The sequence below is a fragment of the Podarcis pityusensis genome (assembly GCF_964106645.2).
Source record: "Podarcis pityusensis genome assembly, chromosome: 7".
Lineage (NCBI taxonomy): Eukaryota > Metazoa > Chordata > Lepidosauria > Squamata > Lacertidae > Podarcis > Podarcis pityusensis.
The window spans coordinates 39123254-39143937 of NC_138031.1; the positions used below are offsets into that span (position 1 = coordinate 39123254).

Sequence of the window (20684 nt, forward strand, 5' to 3'; positions counted from 1 at the left end):
GTCTGATCTTAGACCATGGAACTACACAGAAGAAAACGAGTATGCACTTTCAAACAGATTGTGAAACTGATCTATCAATAGGAAATTAGTTCTACCTGGACCAGTTCCATCATGGCTAATGAGAATTTTATTCACAACTCCAAGCGATACAGCCATCAAGGAGAACACATCAGTCTGCAGAAACACAAAAATGAGAATCACAAACTGTTTTGTTTGGGGGTTTAAACGATAAAGCGGAGTATAAATTTTATGAAATTATTTTAAATTAAATATAAAATTTCATTGCCAACCATCACTGCTGTACTTTTACCGAGGTGGGCAAAATGTCAAGGGGAAAAAAGGCTAGCCAGAAGCAAGTGAGTCTAGCTGATTGAAATAGTAATCACTGCAATGTTAAGGGCACCAGTCTGTGATTTATGTGCTCCAGTTCAGCAGAGTCTAGAGCAGCTCCAGTCCAGATTTTATAAAAAGCTCAAGAGCTCTAGCAACCAGGGCCCTGGGCATAGCTGTCAAGCGTCCCTTATTTGGCGGGACAGTCCCTTATCCCAGCGCCATGTCCCGCTGCTGTCCCAGATTGATAATGTCCCTTAAATTTCCCGGGTTTCAAAAGAAGCAGCTCCTCTCCCTCCCTCCCTGCCGGCCAGGGAGGAGGGAGGCTCCAACTGTGTTGGGGTGTGCACCCATGCGCACTCTGGGAGCTTGGTGGCGGTGTGACACGTCGGAGAGAGACCCTCTGCTGCCCCCTCTCTTTCGCAAGAGGTGAGCGCGGCTCCCCGCCACATGACCTCGCCTCTGCCCAGACAGGGTCTCTCTCGTCTCTGCTCCCATCCCCGTCCAGTTTCTGGGCTGCGGGTGGCTCGAGCCCCACCCACTTGGCTGGGGCCTTGCACCAGCTCTGCTGCTTTCCCCTTGGCTTCCCATCTCATGCCGGCAGCTCTGGTGAGCCGGGAAGGTCAAGCGCAATATTGCATAGATTTGCAAAAAAAAAAAAAAAAGAAAGGAAAAAAAAAAAAGACAAGCAGTGCAACCAGGGCCGGAGCAGGCAGCAGGGTGCAAAGGGCGGGAGGTAGGTAGAGAGCTGTTGTCTCCTCTTCTTCCTTCTCTTCTTCTGCTCGGCTCTTCTTCCTCCTTTCTTCTAGGCACGCTGTAGTGCTTGCTCGGTGTCTGTGTTTTTTTGGGGGGGGGCTGTCGCTCTCTGCAATTGCTTTTGGGGTGGGGGCTGAGGCTTGGAAACACTTCCCCCCCTGCCCCCGATCACATCTCCTGCGTGGCTTGCTTGTTGTGCCACGCTTTTTGCGCTGCTGGCATCTGCCCTTCTTGTCATCCATCGTGGTTGGGGGGGAAAGAAAAGCGGAGACTGCAAGGAGGTGGGGATGACTGATATATATTTATGTGCTTTAAAATGAAATGAGAGCAGGCTTCCATGCAAAGGGTTAAACCTGCCGCTTTCCCTCCACGCCCAAAGCGCAACTTTGGGAACAAGGAGTAGCAGAACTGTTGCTATTAGCTGAGCTCTTTACTTTGGGACCTGTGATCCCTTATTTTGGCTGCTGATCCCTTATTTTCGAGGCTGCTGATCCCTTTTCAAATCTGTAAGCTGACAGCTATGGCCCTGGGGCAGTTGAAGGGAGATTTATGGTGGGTTTTTAACATGGCTAACGTTCGTTCCAGTAAGTTCTAGAATAAAATGGTTTGGTTACCATCCTTCATGTAAAGAATACTGAGCATTTAAGTAATTCTGTTTTAACTATGAAAAAGAAATACTTCGCCACATTGTATCGCTACATTTGAAACATATGGAGTGGATGATCACCACATAATAAATCTTCCCCATAGTTAACTGAAACATAATGCTCAAGTACAATTACATAAGTTTAAGTAACCTCAATGCAGACTGTCTTGCCAGAGTGGTGCATGCCCTGGTTATCTCCCACTTAGACTACTGCAATGAGCTCTACGTGGGGCTACCTTTGAAGATGACTTGGAAACTACAACTAATCCAGAATGCGACAGCTAGACTGGTGACTGAGAGTAGCTGCCGGGACCATATAACACCGGTCCCGGTGAAGGAGCATCATAGCGATGCCACACATGCGCCTTATATAGCGACGCCCTGCCCTGGGTGTCACGACGCATTCATTTGCCCCTGCTGAAGGCAGCCCTGTTTAGGGAAGTTTTAAAGGATTGATGTTTTAATTATGCTTTTAGATATGTTGTAAGCTGCCCAGTGTGGCTGGGGAAATGCTGCCATGTGGGCAGGGTATAATGATAATAATAATAATAGTAATAGTAGTAGTAGTAGTAGTAGTAATTACTGCAATTATTTGACAATTCCAACAGCATCTTTTTCTTTACCTGACCACGCTGAAATGAAACTTTATTAGTCCTTGATTTATGAAGTTTTCGTTTTCCAGAATCTCCTCTGGTTCCAAAGAGGGTAATGTACACATTAGAATTTGTTTCTGCACCAGGGATTGTTCCAGTGTATACACTGACATTGTAGAATACCACTGAAAGAGAAAAAAAAGCATTACTACTATGTGGTATTCAACTAAGTTTTACTCAGGGCAGACCCACTGAAATCAATTAACATCACTTAGTTATGTTGCTTGCTTTCAATAGGTCTACTCTTAGTAAAACTTAGTTGAATACCAACTATTATCATGACATTTCCATTATGTCCATAATCTGTCAAAAGACTGCTTCATACTGCGCTGTACTGACTTGAAGCTTGTGGCTCAAGCACTAGGGCAACAGAGTGATTTAATCCACTTTAACTGTGCAAACTTAAATTTCCAACATGTATTTGAATCCCTCCTGCAAAATATTGACAGTCTGGAGGTGACTCACTCTCTGTCTCTGTCTTATACACCCACAGTTTTTAAAACTTGCTTTCATTTCCTGCTCAGGACAGAGACTTGGAGAAATTGGAAGGGATACAGAAATTAGTAATACAACTGTCGTTACTGTACTAAACTCTTAGGCCGCATGGCTATGCAGGCTTACATGGACTAAGCCCCACTGAAAGTGTTTCTTAATTCTGGGTAAATTTCACAATCAGTCTTTAAAAGCTATTATATTTATTGTATTTAATATATTTCTATACCACCTTTCAAGAATAAAATCCTTACCAAGGCAGTTCGTGTGAAATACAACAATGAAATTCCATAGATCACATTTTAAAACAGCTCAATAAAACAATCCCATATTGTTAAAATTAGCAATCCAATATAAAATGCAGCAAAATACAGCCACCAGCAACAGGATACATAATGCCACCCGGGCTCCTTTGGGAGGAAGAATGGGATACAAATAAAGAATCAGATCCCCCAGTTTCTGTAAGCCAAGGTAAAATGGCAGGTTTTAAATGCCCGTTTGAAAATACAGTAAGCCCACAATTTACACGCATTTAACGTGCTCATTGATCTTTACACACTTGGCAAAAATTAAAAAGGGGGTGAGGTTTCAAGGAAAAAATGACTTTGGCATCCCCTTCCACCACAGAAACAATGTTTTTTGACCATATGTGATTTTGGCTTTATGATGATCCCTGGAACATAACCCCTGCATAAGCTGAGGGCTTGCTGTAACTAGGCATGAGGCCTGCCTAATATTACACAGCATAATGTTCCACAGTTGTGGGGCTACAATTACTAAGTACCTAAATATAACAAACAATTCATTTAAGGTGTAAGCAACTTTGCTTGGAAGTAACAGGACTGGATTTTTCTAGCTGGCTACTACACAATAAGGCTTAGCTTAATAGCTCCAGCCATGGTTTGTAGGCAGCCATTATAAAACTAATTTTTTGGATGCATAGAAAATTCCAAATCTTTTACTCACAGTTCTGTACACACTGACAGGATTCAATAAACAACAGCTGCCATGGTGAAGTTAGTGGGAAAAAATCATGATTCATTAATAAACAAGTGCCTGCTATGAAATATTGTACTGAAAAGCTTGGGGAAGAGGGGAAGCTTCTCCCTCCCTCAGACCACCCCTCACTCATGCATAGACACACTTCGGAGGGTGAACTCTATATGTGACCATCAAGTGACGCCAAAAGCACACCAGCTTCCCAAAACAATCTACCGGTGCCTTCGTTGGCTTGAGAACTGCAAGTGGAGCTTGTGTGTGGTAACAGATTTACCCAGAAGTCAGCTTCTGTTAACACTGATCACAGTGTATTTGATATCCCTTTGATATTAACACTAAAGCCTGTCTGAGCCTGTGCATGCTTAAGGAAAGGAATGCTGGAGGCAGAACAGCTTGCAAAACGAGAGAATGAAACTGATTGCTACCTAACAGGACGGGCCACTTTTAGCTGGGATTTCTGCAGTGATCCCTCCATTCTCACCTAAGGTAAAACAGAGGTCACATGCAGATCTTCAAAAAGAGATGTGCTGTTGATTATTATTATTATTATTATTATTATTATTATTACACCAGCTACTTGAAAAACCTGAACATGAGATGGTGGGATATACTGCGGACATTGCACCAAGCACCACTGCAAACAGATGACCGTGTGTGGTCCCTTTCAGCCTCAACACTTACTGATATTGATTGCCTGTCAACAAATCAGATGGCGTACGAACTCTAGGCTGAGCACCGAATACCAACTTTCCACACATACTTGAAAACACCGAATACCAACTTTCCACACATACTTGAAAACTTCAGGAACCTGGTTGCCTGACTTAAAACATACACATCTATACAGTAACATGACAATGCCTGAGCATATCAGATAGGTACGGCTTATCACATTACAAATTGGGTGTATTAACTTGCCCTGGCACGTTAACTGGGTGTATTAACATGCCCTCTAACCAATGAAGTTTCTAAGCTGCAGAAGCAGAAGTTGTGACATGCTGCTGCAGCTGAAATATGTCTCTCTGGCCAGAGGAGCAGAAAGCTGCTAACTAGTTGTGCCCCCACTCCCAATAAAATACTACTCACTTCTAAAGTTGTCACTGAACCAGAATTTTACTAAGTAAAACAGAAATTCATTCCCTTGTGTGTTACTAGGACAGGCAAACAAACAAGCCTTGGTGTGCATTCTGCATTATTTAACTTTGTATAAGCTGTAGTATTCAGAAAGATAGCGCCATTCAGGAAAATCACTCTGCACGTGCTCTTTTGACTCCTGAAAGTCTTCTTATTGTTATAGGAAAAAGGCACTCTGCATACACATTTTGACACTGGGTCCTCAAAAAGAATTTTTGTTCTCTTCATGGGAAACGTACTTGTTCAAGGACACTTGGTCTGAGATGCCAGGTTTTGTTTTGTTTTGTTTTGTTAATAAAGAAGTGATTTCTTACTATAAGAAGTGGATCAGATCATGCTCAGTTCCCAGCTGCATGGAAGAGTCTATAGGAATACAGTTCTATATACATTCCCATGTCCTCTGAGCATGCAGAGTTTTGGGGGGAAGGGGGGACACAGACATTTTCTGAACACATTTTGATGATGTGAACAGACCTGAGGTCTTAAGAGTGCAGTTTCACTCAACCCTGCTGAAAGAAGGTGCTTTTTTTCATTGGTTATTTAGTCTTAGCAGCAAATCTTATGAGTGTAGCTGCTCATGGGATTGAGACATGTCTCTTTCTCCCCCCTGACTTCCTCTGTAAGTGGTTTGGAACACTCCAATTCTCCCCAAACCACTATTTATCAGCACAGGAGAAACAATATTGTAATGGTTTAAAATGCCTATTTTTTTTCTTGTACTGCAGCAGTAACCAATAGCAATATATAATATATTGCAATCATCATTCAGGGCCTGATTCCTGGCTCTTGAGCTTGAGGTCGTTGTACCTTGAATTCAGTGACATTATATTAGCATTAAACTGCAGGGAAACAGGGTATTGCCATATCCTCAGTCAAATGGGAAATAATATAGGCAAATACCATTCACAGGATAAAACACAAATCTGGAGATGCTATTTCAGCATGCAGAAATGACACTATATTTAGACACTCATCTGGAAGCATACAAGATCATGAAAAAGAAATGAAGGGCAAAAATTAAGTCAATTAAAGTAAATATCACGATGGTGCTTCCTGGAGTGAATATTTTTATTTTAAAGAAAATATGAGATTCAAATGTGAGATTCATTTCTTAAAGGTGAGCATTAATCAAGCTCTTATATCACACAGAAACAAAATCACCACATCACTAGGCAAAAGAGCAAAGGAAGAACAGGAATCTGTTAAGTGAAGCAAGGGAAATCCAAGAACAAAGGTTTCTTTTTAATAGGTTGCCAATGATTGCCCACTTCGCCCTTCCAATCAGCTATTTCTTGACTATTTGAAAAGGCAAACAGAACCAGGCAAATGTTTTTCTTTTCCCACCTCATATTTTGCAATATTTTGAAGTGTATCTGAAAAATTCAGGGCACTCTAAAAGCAAACTCATGAAAACATTATCTTGAAAGTCTCTGCTATGCAGACTGACAGTCTTTGAACTTAAATCCATCTGCTGGGACAAACTTTGTATACTTTTATTGGACATATAGCAATAACAGGTTTACTCTGAGCATTTGAACAGTATTTTCCTTCAAATGCTTTGCAGGCTTATAAAAGCAAACATCATAATTGCTGGTGAGTCAAACCAATGCCCTATGTAGTTTCAATGGTAGCAGAAGATGAGGTGCCCTAGGGAAAACGTCACGGTTGGGGACACAAGAACAGGCCTTTTAAAATCTATTGAGCTCAGTCTAGAAAAAATAAGAGTAACCTTAATTTAGTTCCCTCAACCAATGGTCTAAAAATGGACAGAATTTGGCTTCTGCGGTATCATGGAACCTTCAGGAAGAATCAAACTATTAAGAAGCGGTTGACTAGGAAAGGGCGAAGGTTAGGCATTTCTGAGTCAGTGAGATTAGAAGACAGGAGTGCTAACTTTTAAATAAAGCTCCAAATTCACTGCCAGATCTTGAACTGCAGGTCTCTAGTTATTAATGTATCTCTTGCAGTTTGTTAAACATTTGTCACAATGACCACATTCGGATAATCATGTCATGAATAAGAACACTCCAGAATTTCCTCTCAAAACAGGTGCATGAAATCCCACCAGCTATATGTTTCAAATGTCTTTTAAAACCTCATTTATTTACCCAGGCCTATTTTGATACTTAGGAGGGTTCATAGGAGCCAACTCCCAGAGGCCAAAGTTCCATTCTGCTTCCCCATTAAAATATTTGAGGGAGCTGGGCCCCCCAAAGTTGATGGGCATTGTCACTCAAATGGTGTGTGCGCGCCACATAATGTGATTGATTATGTGGGGTGGGGCTCACCTGCCTCCCCAATATTTTATTCAAGCTGGCACCCCTGGGAAGGTTACTCTGTTTTCTTACTGACTGCTAAATTTTTATCATTTAAAATAATGCATTGTATTTATTATTGTTTTCTTTTTTTAAAAAATGTAACCTTTTTGTGATGTTTGGAATAGTCATGTACTGCTTAGATATTTTTCTTTTCAAAATGTGAAACAATATATACATTATTTAAATAAATAAATTTAAAGCAGCCATTTGTGCCCTTTAAAAGCAGCACATAGTCTTAGTCCCCACTTTTTATAGTAGGATCAAACAAACCAGGAATTCTTCTGCTAACCATAGATTCCCATATTGTCCAATATAGGAAACCATGGTTGATGAGCTTTGGAAGAAGCCAGCATATTAAACAGTGGTATGAAAATGGTTTAATATCCTGGCTTGATCCAAAGAATAACAAAACAAGAACCTATAATTAGTGCAAGACATTTGAATTTGTTTGTGTCCACCAGAAAGGGAGAAGCAAAGGCGCTGCATGTGCAGTCAAAAGGATTCTTACATCAGATTATAATGCTGATATATGATTGTTCAAACTCTCCTAGTAGGAACTACATTACAATGTTCAAACCAAGTTCAAGGTTAATGCTGCAGTTATTCAAGTCTACCTGTCTGTGAGTTATGATTTAAGGATTACAAATCAGTTGTCAAACAGAGTAAAAAAAACCTAGCCATATAAAACTACTAGGAAAGGATTTCTGGAAAGATGTAAAAAGCAAAAACAAAAATAAAAATGAACCTGGATATGAAAATGAGACATAAAGGTCCAGACAGACACAAAGCATGACAGGGAGATGAAAAATTCAATGGCATGGAATTATAGGCAAAATAATATAAGCCTTGAACTATGAAGGATACAAAACTAACATAGTTGGGCAAAACATACCATGCTGGGCCAGAGCTTCTGGAGAAATAGTATTTCATTGTCAGCATTTTGCATTGACTGGTATAATGAAAGAAGACAATCAAAAAGTGAGAACCTATCAATGCAAGATGCAGAGAAATATGAAGGTGTGTCAAACATTATGTTTAAAAAAAGAACTACCATTATCTAGAGATAGCAAGACAGAGAAATTACACAGCAAGGACAGAAAAATTAAAACTATTTTCAAGCTTTATGGTTCCATTGTGGCAGAATATAAAAAAGAAGCAAGATCGTACAGCAATAAATAATGAAGTACAGTAGCAACTTGAAGCCTGCTAACACCTCACTTGAATTTATGAAATATAATTTCTTCTGCTACTTCATATTTTGTACAAAATAAGTTTTTTATAATTAAGTGAATGGATCGCTGGAAAAATATCCAGATTGATCTGAAATTTATATTGGATTGTAATTATGTATCATGTAATACATCATTTGTTTTCTGTAATATAACAACCTATAAAGGCTGCACATTTGGTGCTTCTAAGCAATTATCCCTTTAAAATAGGAATGCAGATGGTAAAAGTTTCCTTCTCAGAGACAGGGGGGGGGGGAGCAAAAGTTTTTAGTTGGGCTGTCTATTGATATTCAATTGAAATGAACCAAAAATCAATAGGTAATTTGAAGTCATAAACTTATGAATTTAGGACTTGTCTGACAGCAATATAATGTTTCCATTTGCATTTATTTGTCAAATATATTTCAATAAGTATAATGTGCCAGAGAAGGAAAATATAAATATACCATTATAAGACCATTATTAATAAAGCTGAACAAATGTTCTACTTTGGGGGAAAATACATCCAATGAAAAATACTGGCCACACTGAAAGCTCATTTACTCTAAAACATTATTATTGGGCTGGATCCAAAGGTGCCCTTCTGCATATAGAAGCTGTCTTCTGTTCATTAAGGATACCAAAGATGTTCATCTGGAGGTGCAATAGCTTGCACAAGTTCTTGTTCCAGCTGAATCAAGAGAATGGCTACAGAATGCACCTACTACAATATATCTGTGTGAATTCTTGTGCAGTACCTATTTTGCTTATATTCATTCATTCATTCCAGTGTTTACAGTACACCCTACATTTCAAGGCAAAAAGCCTTCACAAAACAGCTTACAATAAAGCTAAAAATGGTATGGTAGAAATACAATTACGTATAAAAATAATAAACTTCAGCACAGCTAACACTGGATTTCTCATGGTGCCTGTCTCCACTACTCCAGATGTGAGGACTTGAACTCAACTCCTTTTTGAGCAGCAGAGGGCTATCACCTACTCCTTGGGGGCAGCACTTGTCTGCCTTTTAGAACAGACTGATCCCATGTTCAGCTGATGTTCACATGGAATGCTTTCCCACTTTGGCCTCACAAAGTTCTCGTTCACCTTCCTTTGAGTGATCTTAGGTGGATTCTACTGTACTTATCCTGCCTTACAAATAGTTCCTGTGCTTCATCTTCTCATTCATTCTTATTGTGGTATACTTTATACTATGAATGACCTAGTCCATGATGTTAAGTTGGTATGCAGAAGCTTGACCTTGGTGCCTTTCATTTCCCTTCTAGGCCTACAATTCCTGGATTCTATAAATAATTCAGTTCATCAGGAAGCCAAACATAAATTTACTGTATTTTGAATCTCTGAATACCCTCAGATATTTTATTTCATCTTGAATAACATTTGCCTAACTGATAGCACATGTATTCCCACCAGGAGGCACTACTCTTTTCTTCTGTATTTATTACATTTATATCTGGTCTTACTTCCAAGGAGTGCAAGGTGGTATAAATAGTTCCACACACACACACTCATCTTCATAACAACTCTGTGACATTGATAGTGAATGGGCCAAGGTCATCCATTGAGATTCATGACTGAGTAGGAATTCAAGCACAGATCTCCCCTCTCCTAGCCTTACAGTCTAATCATTACACCACACAGGTTCTTTTCTTGTCAATTAAACTATAATTAATAATAGTGAAAAGCTAACCCATCCAGATCCCATCGGTGAAATTGAAGGTCATAACTCTTTGAATAAACTTCTGTTTCTCTCTTTCTAAACAGCAAGAAACTGCTAAAACAAATAATTGAGCTTAAGGACACTTTGGTCATAGCTCCAGGAACACTGCCTGAAAGAGAAGGGGAAAGGGTAACAACTTACGTTCTAACAGTTTCTGCTGTTTATTTTGGTTTCACTTCTTTGCAATGAAGACTCATAAAAGATGCTCAGTGTAGCTCAGTCCTTTACACATGTAGCTTAATATATGTAATTATATACTCACATGGTATAAGTGCTTTGTTAGGCCTCCCTATTGCTATTTCTCTCCATGTTTCTCCATCACCTTGGCTTTCAGACAGCCAGCAGTTGACAGGTAAACAAATTTCTTGGTCCAATGGTGAGTTCATTCTAATCTCATCAATGTACCAACTAGGATCTGGTCCACTATTGTCATGGCCAATCCGGATTTTATACAGCTCTCCAACATCTTTTAGATTAATCTGCAAAATAATAAAATAGTGAAAGCTATTATTATAGTTCATTGGCCCATTATAATTCATTTGCCCATCACAAAACTCCCCTAATTAGTACATATTACCAAAGAGGTTTACCAATCATCTTCCCCCTAAGTGCAGTAAGTCATCCATAAGTGATATATAAAATAAAAGCTATTTATTTGACTGCCTGCACCAGTACCTTCCTGCTTGCACTTTAAGATCTGCTTAGGAAGCTCTCCTAGGCTGGATCTAGACACATCAAAGAAGCATTTCAGGAAAACTTGTTGTAAACTTTAGTTACAGGTAGGTAGCCATGTTGGTCTGCTGTAGTCGAAACAATAAAAAAATTCCTTCCAGTAGCACCTTAAAGATAAAGGACCCCTGATAGTTAAGTCCAGTCGTGAACGCGTTGTGGCGCTCATCTCGCTTTACTGACTGAGGGAGCTGACATTTGTCCACAGACAGTTTTTCTGGGTCATGTGGCCAGCATGACAAAGCCGCTTCTGGCAAAACCAGAGTAGTGCATGGAAACACTGTTTACCTTCCCACCTATTTATCTACTTGCACTTTGATGTGCTTTCATGCTGCTAGGTTGGCAGGAGCTGGGACCGAGCAACGGGAGTTCACCCCATCGCGGGGATTCAAACTGCTGACTTAATTTGTTCCAGAGGTCCATTCTTAAGCTGAAACCTTTCTTATCCTAAGGCATGCTTTCACTAATGGGGCCTTCCGCTGTGCGTGTGCCTCCGACACGTGATTTCTGTTCGCATCCTGGGGCAAAGTTCACAAGCAAGAGCAGCTACTTCCGTATTAGTGGAGCTCATAACCTGAAGTGTTCATAACCAGAAGCATTCATAACCAGAGGTACCACTGTAAAATGCTTTTTCTTTACCAATCTAGCTAAGTTCCAAGTGTACCCACACCACAAACTAGCAAGGATGGCAGCCATGTGATAGAAATCCATCTCTATGGTAGCCCCACAGCTATGGATTTCTTTTCTCTTGAACCTGTGTGTAATGCCTACATTACAGGCAGGGCCAACCAACCTTTGCCAAAGGTGGAGGTGGAGGAAGGAGCAGCAGCAGATCTGGTTCCAGTGGTGCCATAGCTGACATCTACCTCTCTTCCTCTTCCCAGTGTGGGTATTTTATGCATGTTGTAGGAACCCGTATAATTTGGGCCCACAGCCATGCGGGAGGAGTTTGACAAGTGGGTAGGTACAAGTATTCTGCACTCACTTTCTCAAAACTATCAGCAACTTTAGAAAATGAAAAGAAAAAAGATATCCAATTTGGCCCACCAAGTGGACAAATTTCAACATGAAAAATAGCACTAATTTTCACAGCACCCTTAAAATCCTTTACCAAAAAAAGAAGGTGCAGGCGTTTTATTCATGGGAGTTACTAGTGAATTGCATTTTAGCTAAAAAACACAAGCATTGTGTCATGCAGAATACAGAAAATAGATACAAACTCCACTTTGGCCTGGACTGTGAAAGGAGTGTGCTAAGTAATTGTAACCTTCATAAGCACGCTTAAACATGTCCATGACAACAAATGATAGAAAATGAAAACGCAATGAACACACCGCAGGAAAAATAAATATGATATTCCTGCCACACAGTTAGATGGGAGAATTCTTAACCCCAGTAAAATTATGAAGGCTGAAGCCATGGCCTGGGTGACAGCAGAACCATACTTTGATAATCCAGGGTAAAAGAGGCCAATGGAGGTGCTGCCCAAAAAATCACGGAGAAAGAACCAGAACTAATCTACTCCTACCTAGTGCCTCAAGGCAATCATTGAAACATTAACTCTCTACAGAATATACCATGGCAGATTACACAAGATGTGCCTGCAGGCAAGGAATAGTCTGTAAAACAGACAAACTGACATAAATGCCTTCGGTTTTGAATGGTGCACTGCAGCCTTTTAAGACAGTTAGTGCAGGCTCAGTTCTTCTATTCAGAACACTAAAGCACACTTCATCAAGTCAGCACCCCCTTTCCCTCCTCTTTCAGTTATAGCGTGTGATACTAAAACTGGGGATAGCTGGGGATTCTGACCTGTGTTTTGCCATAATATGGCCACAGGCAGCATTTGGACAGTAGTCCTAAATGTATGTACTTGACAGCCTACCTCTCCAAAGCATTCCTCCTGTTGAAGTACAAACACAGTAGTCATGCTCAGCATGAACTTTAGCAAAAGGCAAACACTCCTTAGCTTTCATTTTGTTACCAGGGGAAACACTGCGCATACATCTGAAATTACTACATGGAATTACTTCTGACAGTTGCTTGTTATCATATGAAATCTGCTAGCCCTTTTGCTATTGTACACCAGATAAACTATATTTCTAAAATAAGAGGATATGCTTATATTTGCTCAGAGTAGTTAACACAAATATGATCCTTAGTAGACAGAGGCCACATTCGCACTGTGCATTTAAAGCACTTTGATGCCCCTTTAAACAATCATGGCCTCCTCCCAAGAATTATGGGAGCTGTAGTTTGCTAAGGGTGGTGAGAATTGTTAGGACAATCATTTATCCCTCCTAAGCTACAATCCCTGGAGTGGTTTAACAATCCATCCCTCTTCCCAGGGAACTCTGGGAATTTTAACTCTGAGAAGAGAGCTGTTTCATGTTGATGTCAGATGTGCTTTGCCAACTTGGGGGAAAACCAACAAAACTCTTGCAGATGACCTCAGTGATCAAGCTGGAATGTAAGGCTTTAAGCAGTCCCTAAGGTACCCTGGATCTAAGTTGCTCAGGGATTAATAAGGGGACCTTTAACCTGGTTTGGTAGTAGATGGACAGTCAGTTCAGATGTTAACAATGGTACCACATGTTGTCAAGTCATAAGCACCCTGGCCACTTCCAAACCAGGCCCAAGGGCAGCCCTGCATAGAGCTCATTGTAGCAATCCAGCCTTGAGGTTACCAATGCATGGACTACACTGGTCAGGCTATTATTTGAGCAAGCATCACTGGAGAAAGGAGAAAGGTTCCACAGTTGTGCAATCTAGTGAGTGGGAGAGGCATATTTTCTATCTGATCCTAAGGAAGTGCGCACTCCATCAATGCTTTTCCTCCTCCCTCCTTCAGCTTTCTTCAGTGTCCATGCAGCAAAAGTCCCTGATCACAAATGAAACCTTGTTCAGTAAGCAAATCTAATTAAATGTATCACCAGATTGGAAGGAATAGAACATGGTTTCCATTAATGATTAAATTGTATCTTAAAGAAGAAGAAACATTTGTGGGAGATAGTTCAACTTGTTCTCACATTAAAAACAGACTTAATATTTTTTCCAAATTTATAAATAATTGCAGCGTATTTCCTTGCCAACAAATCAATGTGTATTTTCTCTTGGAAATTCAGCCAGACATTTCAGTGGCATGCGATGAGTTCTGAAAGGACGTACAAAATGTAGTGCTTAGTATTGCTGCAGTTTAAGGTTGGAAGAAGCTACGGTATCTTACTTATAAGTCAGTTAGTACATCAATATCTCAGCAGTTTGGACTTCATGAAATGCAGTTGTTTGCCAATGAGGAAGCTCTCAGAGGAGTGTCATCTGTGGTGTGGTGTAGATGAAAAGGCTCTCCCAATAGCTCTGCACCACTAAACAGTTTTTATTTGTTAAGTATATTATATTTTGCTATTTCCCCCCTTTTTGTTAATGACCAACACAACTATCCAAATTCTTGTTTTCATTTACACAATTGTTCATGGCTGTTTTGCTATGACATGAGACATAAGAACATAAGACAAGCCTGCTGGGTCAGGCCAATGGACTATCTAATCCAGCATCCTTATCTCAGAGTGATCAACCAGATGCCTGTGGGGAGTCTAGACATGACTGTAACAGCACTCTACTCACCTGCAATAACTAACAACTGGTATTCAGAGGTATAATGCAAATTCTAAGCAACATTTACAAATCTTTCATCGAAAAACTATTTTTACATTACATGAGTCTACAGTTATTTGCAATGTTGATAAGCATTGCTCTAGGACCTAGGAGATTATTTTGGCTGCAAAGGTAGTTTTCAGTTTAATGTGATACTAAGGTGCTTCCAGACAGGAGTTTGTTGTGGGGCCAGAAGTGTTCACACATACAAGTTTTTTGCAGCATCCACTATGACATCACTAGCATCAATATGCCAACCCATATTTTCTCCCATTTCATCCAGATTTACCCTTTGGGTAAAAAAAACACACAAAAAAACAACAACCCTGTTGCCAATGACCTGTTTGGAATAACTCAATGATCAGTTTGTGAATGAAGCTCCCATCTGGAAGCACCCTAAAAAAATAAAAAAGGGGAAAAACTAGGGAAACCTAAAGAACACTACTGGCATTCCTTTTTAAGATACAAACTGTAAGGCCTCTGTCTCAAGAACTATCTAAATATTATATTAAGGAGAAAGTCTGAGTATATCCATTTTGACAGCATTTGGCAAATCTTCAAAAGCCTGTCAAAAGCCTTGGAGCAAAGAAAAACAGAGAGGAGTTGCCTTAAAACTAATGATACTGTGACCAGTCCACCTTCTCCAGTGAGCAATTGGAGATTTGACCACTGGAGAAGAACAATTTATTTGAGAAAGGGGGCTGAAACATGTCAGCTCACACCTTGACGTCTCCAACCCAATAAGAGATCCATGTCTCTCAATCTTCTGTCCAAACCCCATATTAGCAAGAAAGATTGCTCTCTTCTTCCCCATGATTTAATTAAGAAGAATTCCAACCTCAAAGGTATTACCAAGACAATAGTTAAGTGGACCAGTGCTGCTCCAGGTACTTGATCAGAAGCATTTTGGAGTTCATAGTCAAGAAGGTAGGGTGGCTTTGATTCACTGTGAATATGTTTTTCTTCTGCAAGTATCAAGCATAGACAGAATCCAGCTTTCACTTTGTGTCCATTGTGTTGAATCCCAGGGTTAAATGTATTAGCAGTTTCAGGTTGGGGTGGGAGGATTTCACTTTGGGAATTGGGCATCCTCTACCCCAGTATCACTGCACTGAAGGAAATTCCCCCCACACATGCTGCTTTTAAGCTTTAAGAAGCATTAGAAGGTCATATCACACAACTCCCATATGCTGTGGTCCTATGAGACCATCTTTTAACAACCTTATCATGTCATTCTGCTTCCTGTTCTTTACTTATATTACTCTGCCACTGCTAAAGAGAGTAAGGAGTAAGGAGATTAATTCAGTCTGCTGCCTTTGCAGAGGAAAGTTCTCTTTCTCACTGGTTCTTTTGTTTCATCATCCAAGGAGAAGCCACAGTTGTGCAGAGTGGGTAGGAGAAGTTCTAGCTCCCAATTCTCAGTGAAACTTCCATATGCAGCACCACTCTGTCTGGCTATGGAACCATCAAGATCTATGGAGCCTTGCCTTACACCGCTTTCCCAGCAGTGCATATGCCTCTTTTGTATGCGACAGGGGTGAGAAATATCTCCATCTGATAGTGCTGGAGAGGGGTGAGTATTCCAATGCTCTGTCTCTCTGCATGCACATCCATCCATCTCCAACTCCTTGAAAGCTTCCATCAACGGTGTCTCCAGAAAAAAATTACACATCACTTGGGAAGACAGGCAAACTAATATCAGTGTAGTGGAAGAAGCAAAGTTCACCAATGTCGAAGCAATGATTCTTCAACACCAACTTTGCTGGACTGGTCATGTTGTTCAGATGCCTGATTATTGTCTTCCAAAGCAACTACTCTATTCCAAACTTTAAAATGGAAAGCGTAATGCTGGTGGTCAACAAAAGAGGCTTATAGACCCTCTCAGGGAAAATCTTTTGAAAATATAATATAAACACCAGCAATTGGGAAACACTGGCCTGTGAGTGCTCCCATTGGAGAATAGCCTGTACCAAAGGTGTCATGGACTTTAAAGAAACTCAGGATGAAAGGGACAAATGACTTAGAGGAGGGCATGTTTGGCAAACCCTCACCATCATCAACTCCCACCTGGAAACCTATATCCCCACTGTGGAAGGACATGTGGATCCAGAAATGGCCTCCACAGTCACCTATGGACATACTGTCAAGACCATGTTCATGGAAGACAATCTTACTCAGCTACAAATGATTGCCAAACAAAGAAAGAAGCCATCCAAAGTATACACAGTATGTTGAACATGGAGCTGATTTCCTGCTTTAATTTGGAATATTATATTCATTGATATAATAATAATATTTCATTGATCCAACTTCATCATATTTATGGACTCCAAGTCTGCATATCACTTTGGTTTCAGATTACATTCAGGAGGAGCTCATATGTGAAAGATGTGTTAAAGATCTCCCTGCTCTCCTAGATATTGGGAAATATTATTTACACTTAAGGTGACTTCTTCTGCCAATATAAACAATATTTCACTCTATCAGTACAGAAGAACTTGCATGTTGTTGTTATTGTTTGTTTGTTTTTTTTTAAAAAAAACAGCTAAGGAAACCTCTAAACACCTAAGCATTTATATTTCCCAGTCTCTTCTGAATCCTTACCCAAGGATAGCCAACATGGCAACCTCCAGGTGTTGCTGGACTATAACTTCCATTATCCCTGACCTTTGGTCATGCTGACTGGAGCTGATGGGGTCTGGAGTCCAGCAACATCTGGAGTACCACACTGGCTATTTTGAAAATCTATGCAAGGTCCCAGAATTATTTTACAGTAGGCATCATTTGAACATCCCACAACAGAGCTTTGTAAAACACTTCATTCCTTATCACCTGCTATTTCAGTTCCAAAACTATCTTAAGCACAGATTGCCAACTGCGCTGATATGTGCCAAGCTATGTGATGTGTTCTGAAGGGGCAGACAGCTTAAACCTATGCAGCCACTGCTTATGCAAGACATTCTGTCAATACTTACTAACCTTCAGAACATTACTGTCAGCACAGTACAGTGACGAGAGGCATCCCTTCTGTCTTCTTACATTTCATTTCACTGTTGCAAGCAATAAGTGTACTTACCTATCCATCACTGTCAACATTTCTTACATCTAAAACAAGTATTTTAACATATCAACAACACACAGAAGGGAGTAGAATTCCCTTCCATTTCCCTCACTCTAATTCTAAAACCAGAAAATCAAATCTCTATTATAAAAATAAACTATATACCTTTTGCACATTTAATTTTTTAAAAAATGGAAAGTGGTGAAAGGGGTTATATGTGGCTTTTGGCTCATAAAGCCAAATGAGAGAAATGACGGCATGCTTGATTAATGTAGAATAACCACAGCATCCTAGTTCACAATTGCTAATAGAGATTGAAGCAGCCAGATTTTTTTATAGGTGTCAAACAACTGAAGATATGGGTAGTTGATGCTGCCTCAGCGACCTACTGGCTGCTTCAAAACTAGGATCTGTTTTCTGATTGTTATGTTCAAAATTGTGGATGATTCCTGGATAAGGATGCCTGTAAGCGTGAGGACTAGTGGCTGAAGTGGATGGTCCAGTCACCAGGTCAGGCTCAGTCCTGGCAGGCTGTAATCTTAAAATCCTGAAGTCAGTATAATAACATTGTACTGCAGAAGAAAGGAATAGGGAAGTAGATATCCAATATTGGCTTACAATCTTCCTGGACTTGAATCATCTGCTTGAACACTAATCTTAGTAATGTACTGTTAAGTTGATTACTGCCATAAATATACAATTACTCTATTCTCCCAGGGATGCTGCACGCCATATCAATGAACAATTCAGAAAATGAAATGTGGAACTGAAATCATTACAATGAAATCATTTTAAGTATCTATTACTTATTCACCTTGGAATAAACCTGTTCTGCATAGCTTGTGTAAGTAAACTCTCAATTATTTATATGCAGTGCAATTGTACCTTGAATGTATCTGTACTGTGGGGATTAAACAGCTGGTGTTTCCCAGATCCCAGAATAAGAGGACCAGAAGCCTTATTTTCTCCATAAACATACAGGGACACAGTTGCTGTTGTGCCAGCTGTTTCCAAACCTCCAGTGACTACAGTGATTTTCCAATCTTCTCCTGCAGGTAAAAACAAAATGAAAATGAGTGCCACTGACTGAGCAGTTTTATCTCGGGGACTACCATGTGCCTGGAGATGTGTGTAATACTGGCTTTATTGCAAACAATGCATCACTAAGTTTACAGAACAGGAGTAATTGTTCCATTAAATAGGGAAGGTGGTGCTCAAAGGAGAGATGGGTGAGTGAGAAAATGCTGAAGACAAAGGTTGCATTGGATAATAATAAATATTTAAAGGCAAGATTGCATTAGATTCTAGAGCAATGAGGTGCTCTTCAGATATGGTTGGATTACATCCCTGGCCACTGCCCATACTGGATGGGGCTGGTGACAGCTGCTGACCAACAACACCAACAACATTGGCTATACGTGTTCTAGAGGGAAAACATCATGCATCTTTAACACTAATGCATTGCATATGATTAGCTGCTTGTAATTGCAGTTGGATGGACAATGACATTTCTAAGTAACCCCCTGCATGCTTACATGTATCCCTTAGTTTACAGTATCTAGAATTTAGCAGGATAATACAAACATAACTAACTGGGACTAGGTAAGATCACTACTCTCTAGTATTGCATTCCTACATCAAAAAGCAGAAATTATGTTCACTTCAATCACTTTAGAGATTTTCTGCCTTTATTTGCAGCAGCCTCCATTTAGCAATTACAATTCAGTCTGCAGAGAGCAAACACAATTAATAAAATACCAACCCACAGACTTGTTAGTAATAAATGTCACAGTGTGTACTTCAGCTATATTAATAGGGAGGGAAAAACCTTTTGCTTGTTAATTGGTGAACAAAGGTGGAGTCTGGAATCACAGTCTCTCTTTTCGCCCACTTTTGCTTTCCTTTGAATGTCTTCTTTATCGCAAGAGAGGGATTGAGTGGCTGAGGGTTTGATGGTCTCCACGCCCACGTAGGTGGAAAATGGGGCAGTGCCTCACTGGTAGATGGTTTAGTCTTCCCAGTCAATGCTGTATTATACTTATTATGTTTTAAAATGTTTGCTCTCTCTCTCTTTTTGCAAGCCACAATGCAACTTGGAAAAGCATCACATAAATATTTTAAATAACTTGTTAGATGTTCCTTCCTCTTGTTAGAAAGCTCACTCCACTATGTCAACCAGAGCTTTGGCCTTAGCCAAAGTTTTCCTATTTCCTAGAGCTGGTATTTTCAGCAGAGGAGAACACCTTATCCTCAACTCAACCCTATGGATTGAAGACCCTAACATCCTGCAAGTAAGCGCCTCCTGGGTGCATTCTTCCCCGTGTATTTTTTCTCCTGTTCTCTCAGTAGCTTGCCAGTCTCTTCCCTCATCTCCCCCTGCCACTGGAGAAGCGGGCAAAAGCCAAGCATGCACCCTAGATTTCTTTTGACACAAATAAATGAATCTACATATTACGGCAAGGACTGGGATCACTTGCCACTCAGCGGCTGCATTCTACAAATGTCACATGTATGCCATCTGTAAATTGGTGCTCTTGAAGATCTGGGGATGTGAATTGATGGCAGCACATGCCTGAAAGTAGGGATACTGCAGAAGATTGTGATTTTGGGCATGGGGTTACAAACACTTGTAACACTTGACTATGAGTAGGTCTGTGAGTGTGTACCTGATGCCAGCTGCCTAATTTAAAACAGATATGATCCATAAAAAGGTACTCCACTGTCAAAGAAATAATATCTCTTCTTAGAAATACATGCAAGTACTGAAGACAAAGCTAGTTGTTTGAAAATACTATTTATGCATCTATGTAGATGTTTACATAAGTAAGCTGTCATTTTGCACATATTTTTGCATAATAGGTTCAAATATAATTATCAATTCATCATACAGACTGCATTTGAAATAAAGATAGTGGAATATAATTGCATATTAGGAATGCATGTTTTCAAAACTTTCTCTT

At 40.1% G+C, this 20684-nt stretch overlaps 1 protein-coding gene across 3 annotated transcripts in view; it reads right to left on the bottom strand.

Moving 5' to 3' along the window:
• The window catches only part of RP1 (RP1 axonemal microtubule associated), a 186153-nt gene that overhangs the window by 86166 nt on the left and 79303 nt on the right, over positions 1-20684 (bottom strand). For all 3 annotated transcript variants that reach the window (XM_081013254.1, XM_081013252.1, XM_081013253.1), the window contains 4 exons: positions 18610-18773; positions 10543-10759; positions 2356-2510; positions 96-174 (listed from right to left, as the gene is read on the bottom strand). In XM_081013254.1, coding sequence (XP_080869380.1) covers positions 96-174; positions 2356-2510; positions 10543-10759; positions 18610-18773 — 615 coding nt within the window. The remainder of the gene's footprint in view (positions 1-95; positions 175-2355; positions 2511-10542; positions 10760-18609; positions 18774-20684) is intronic.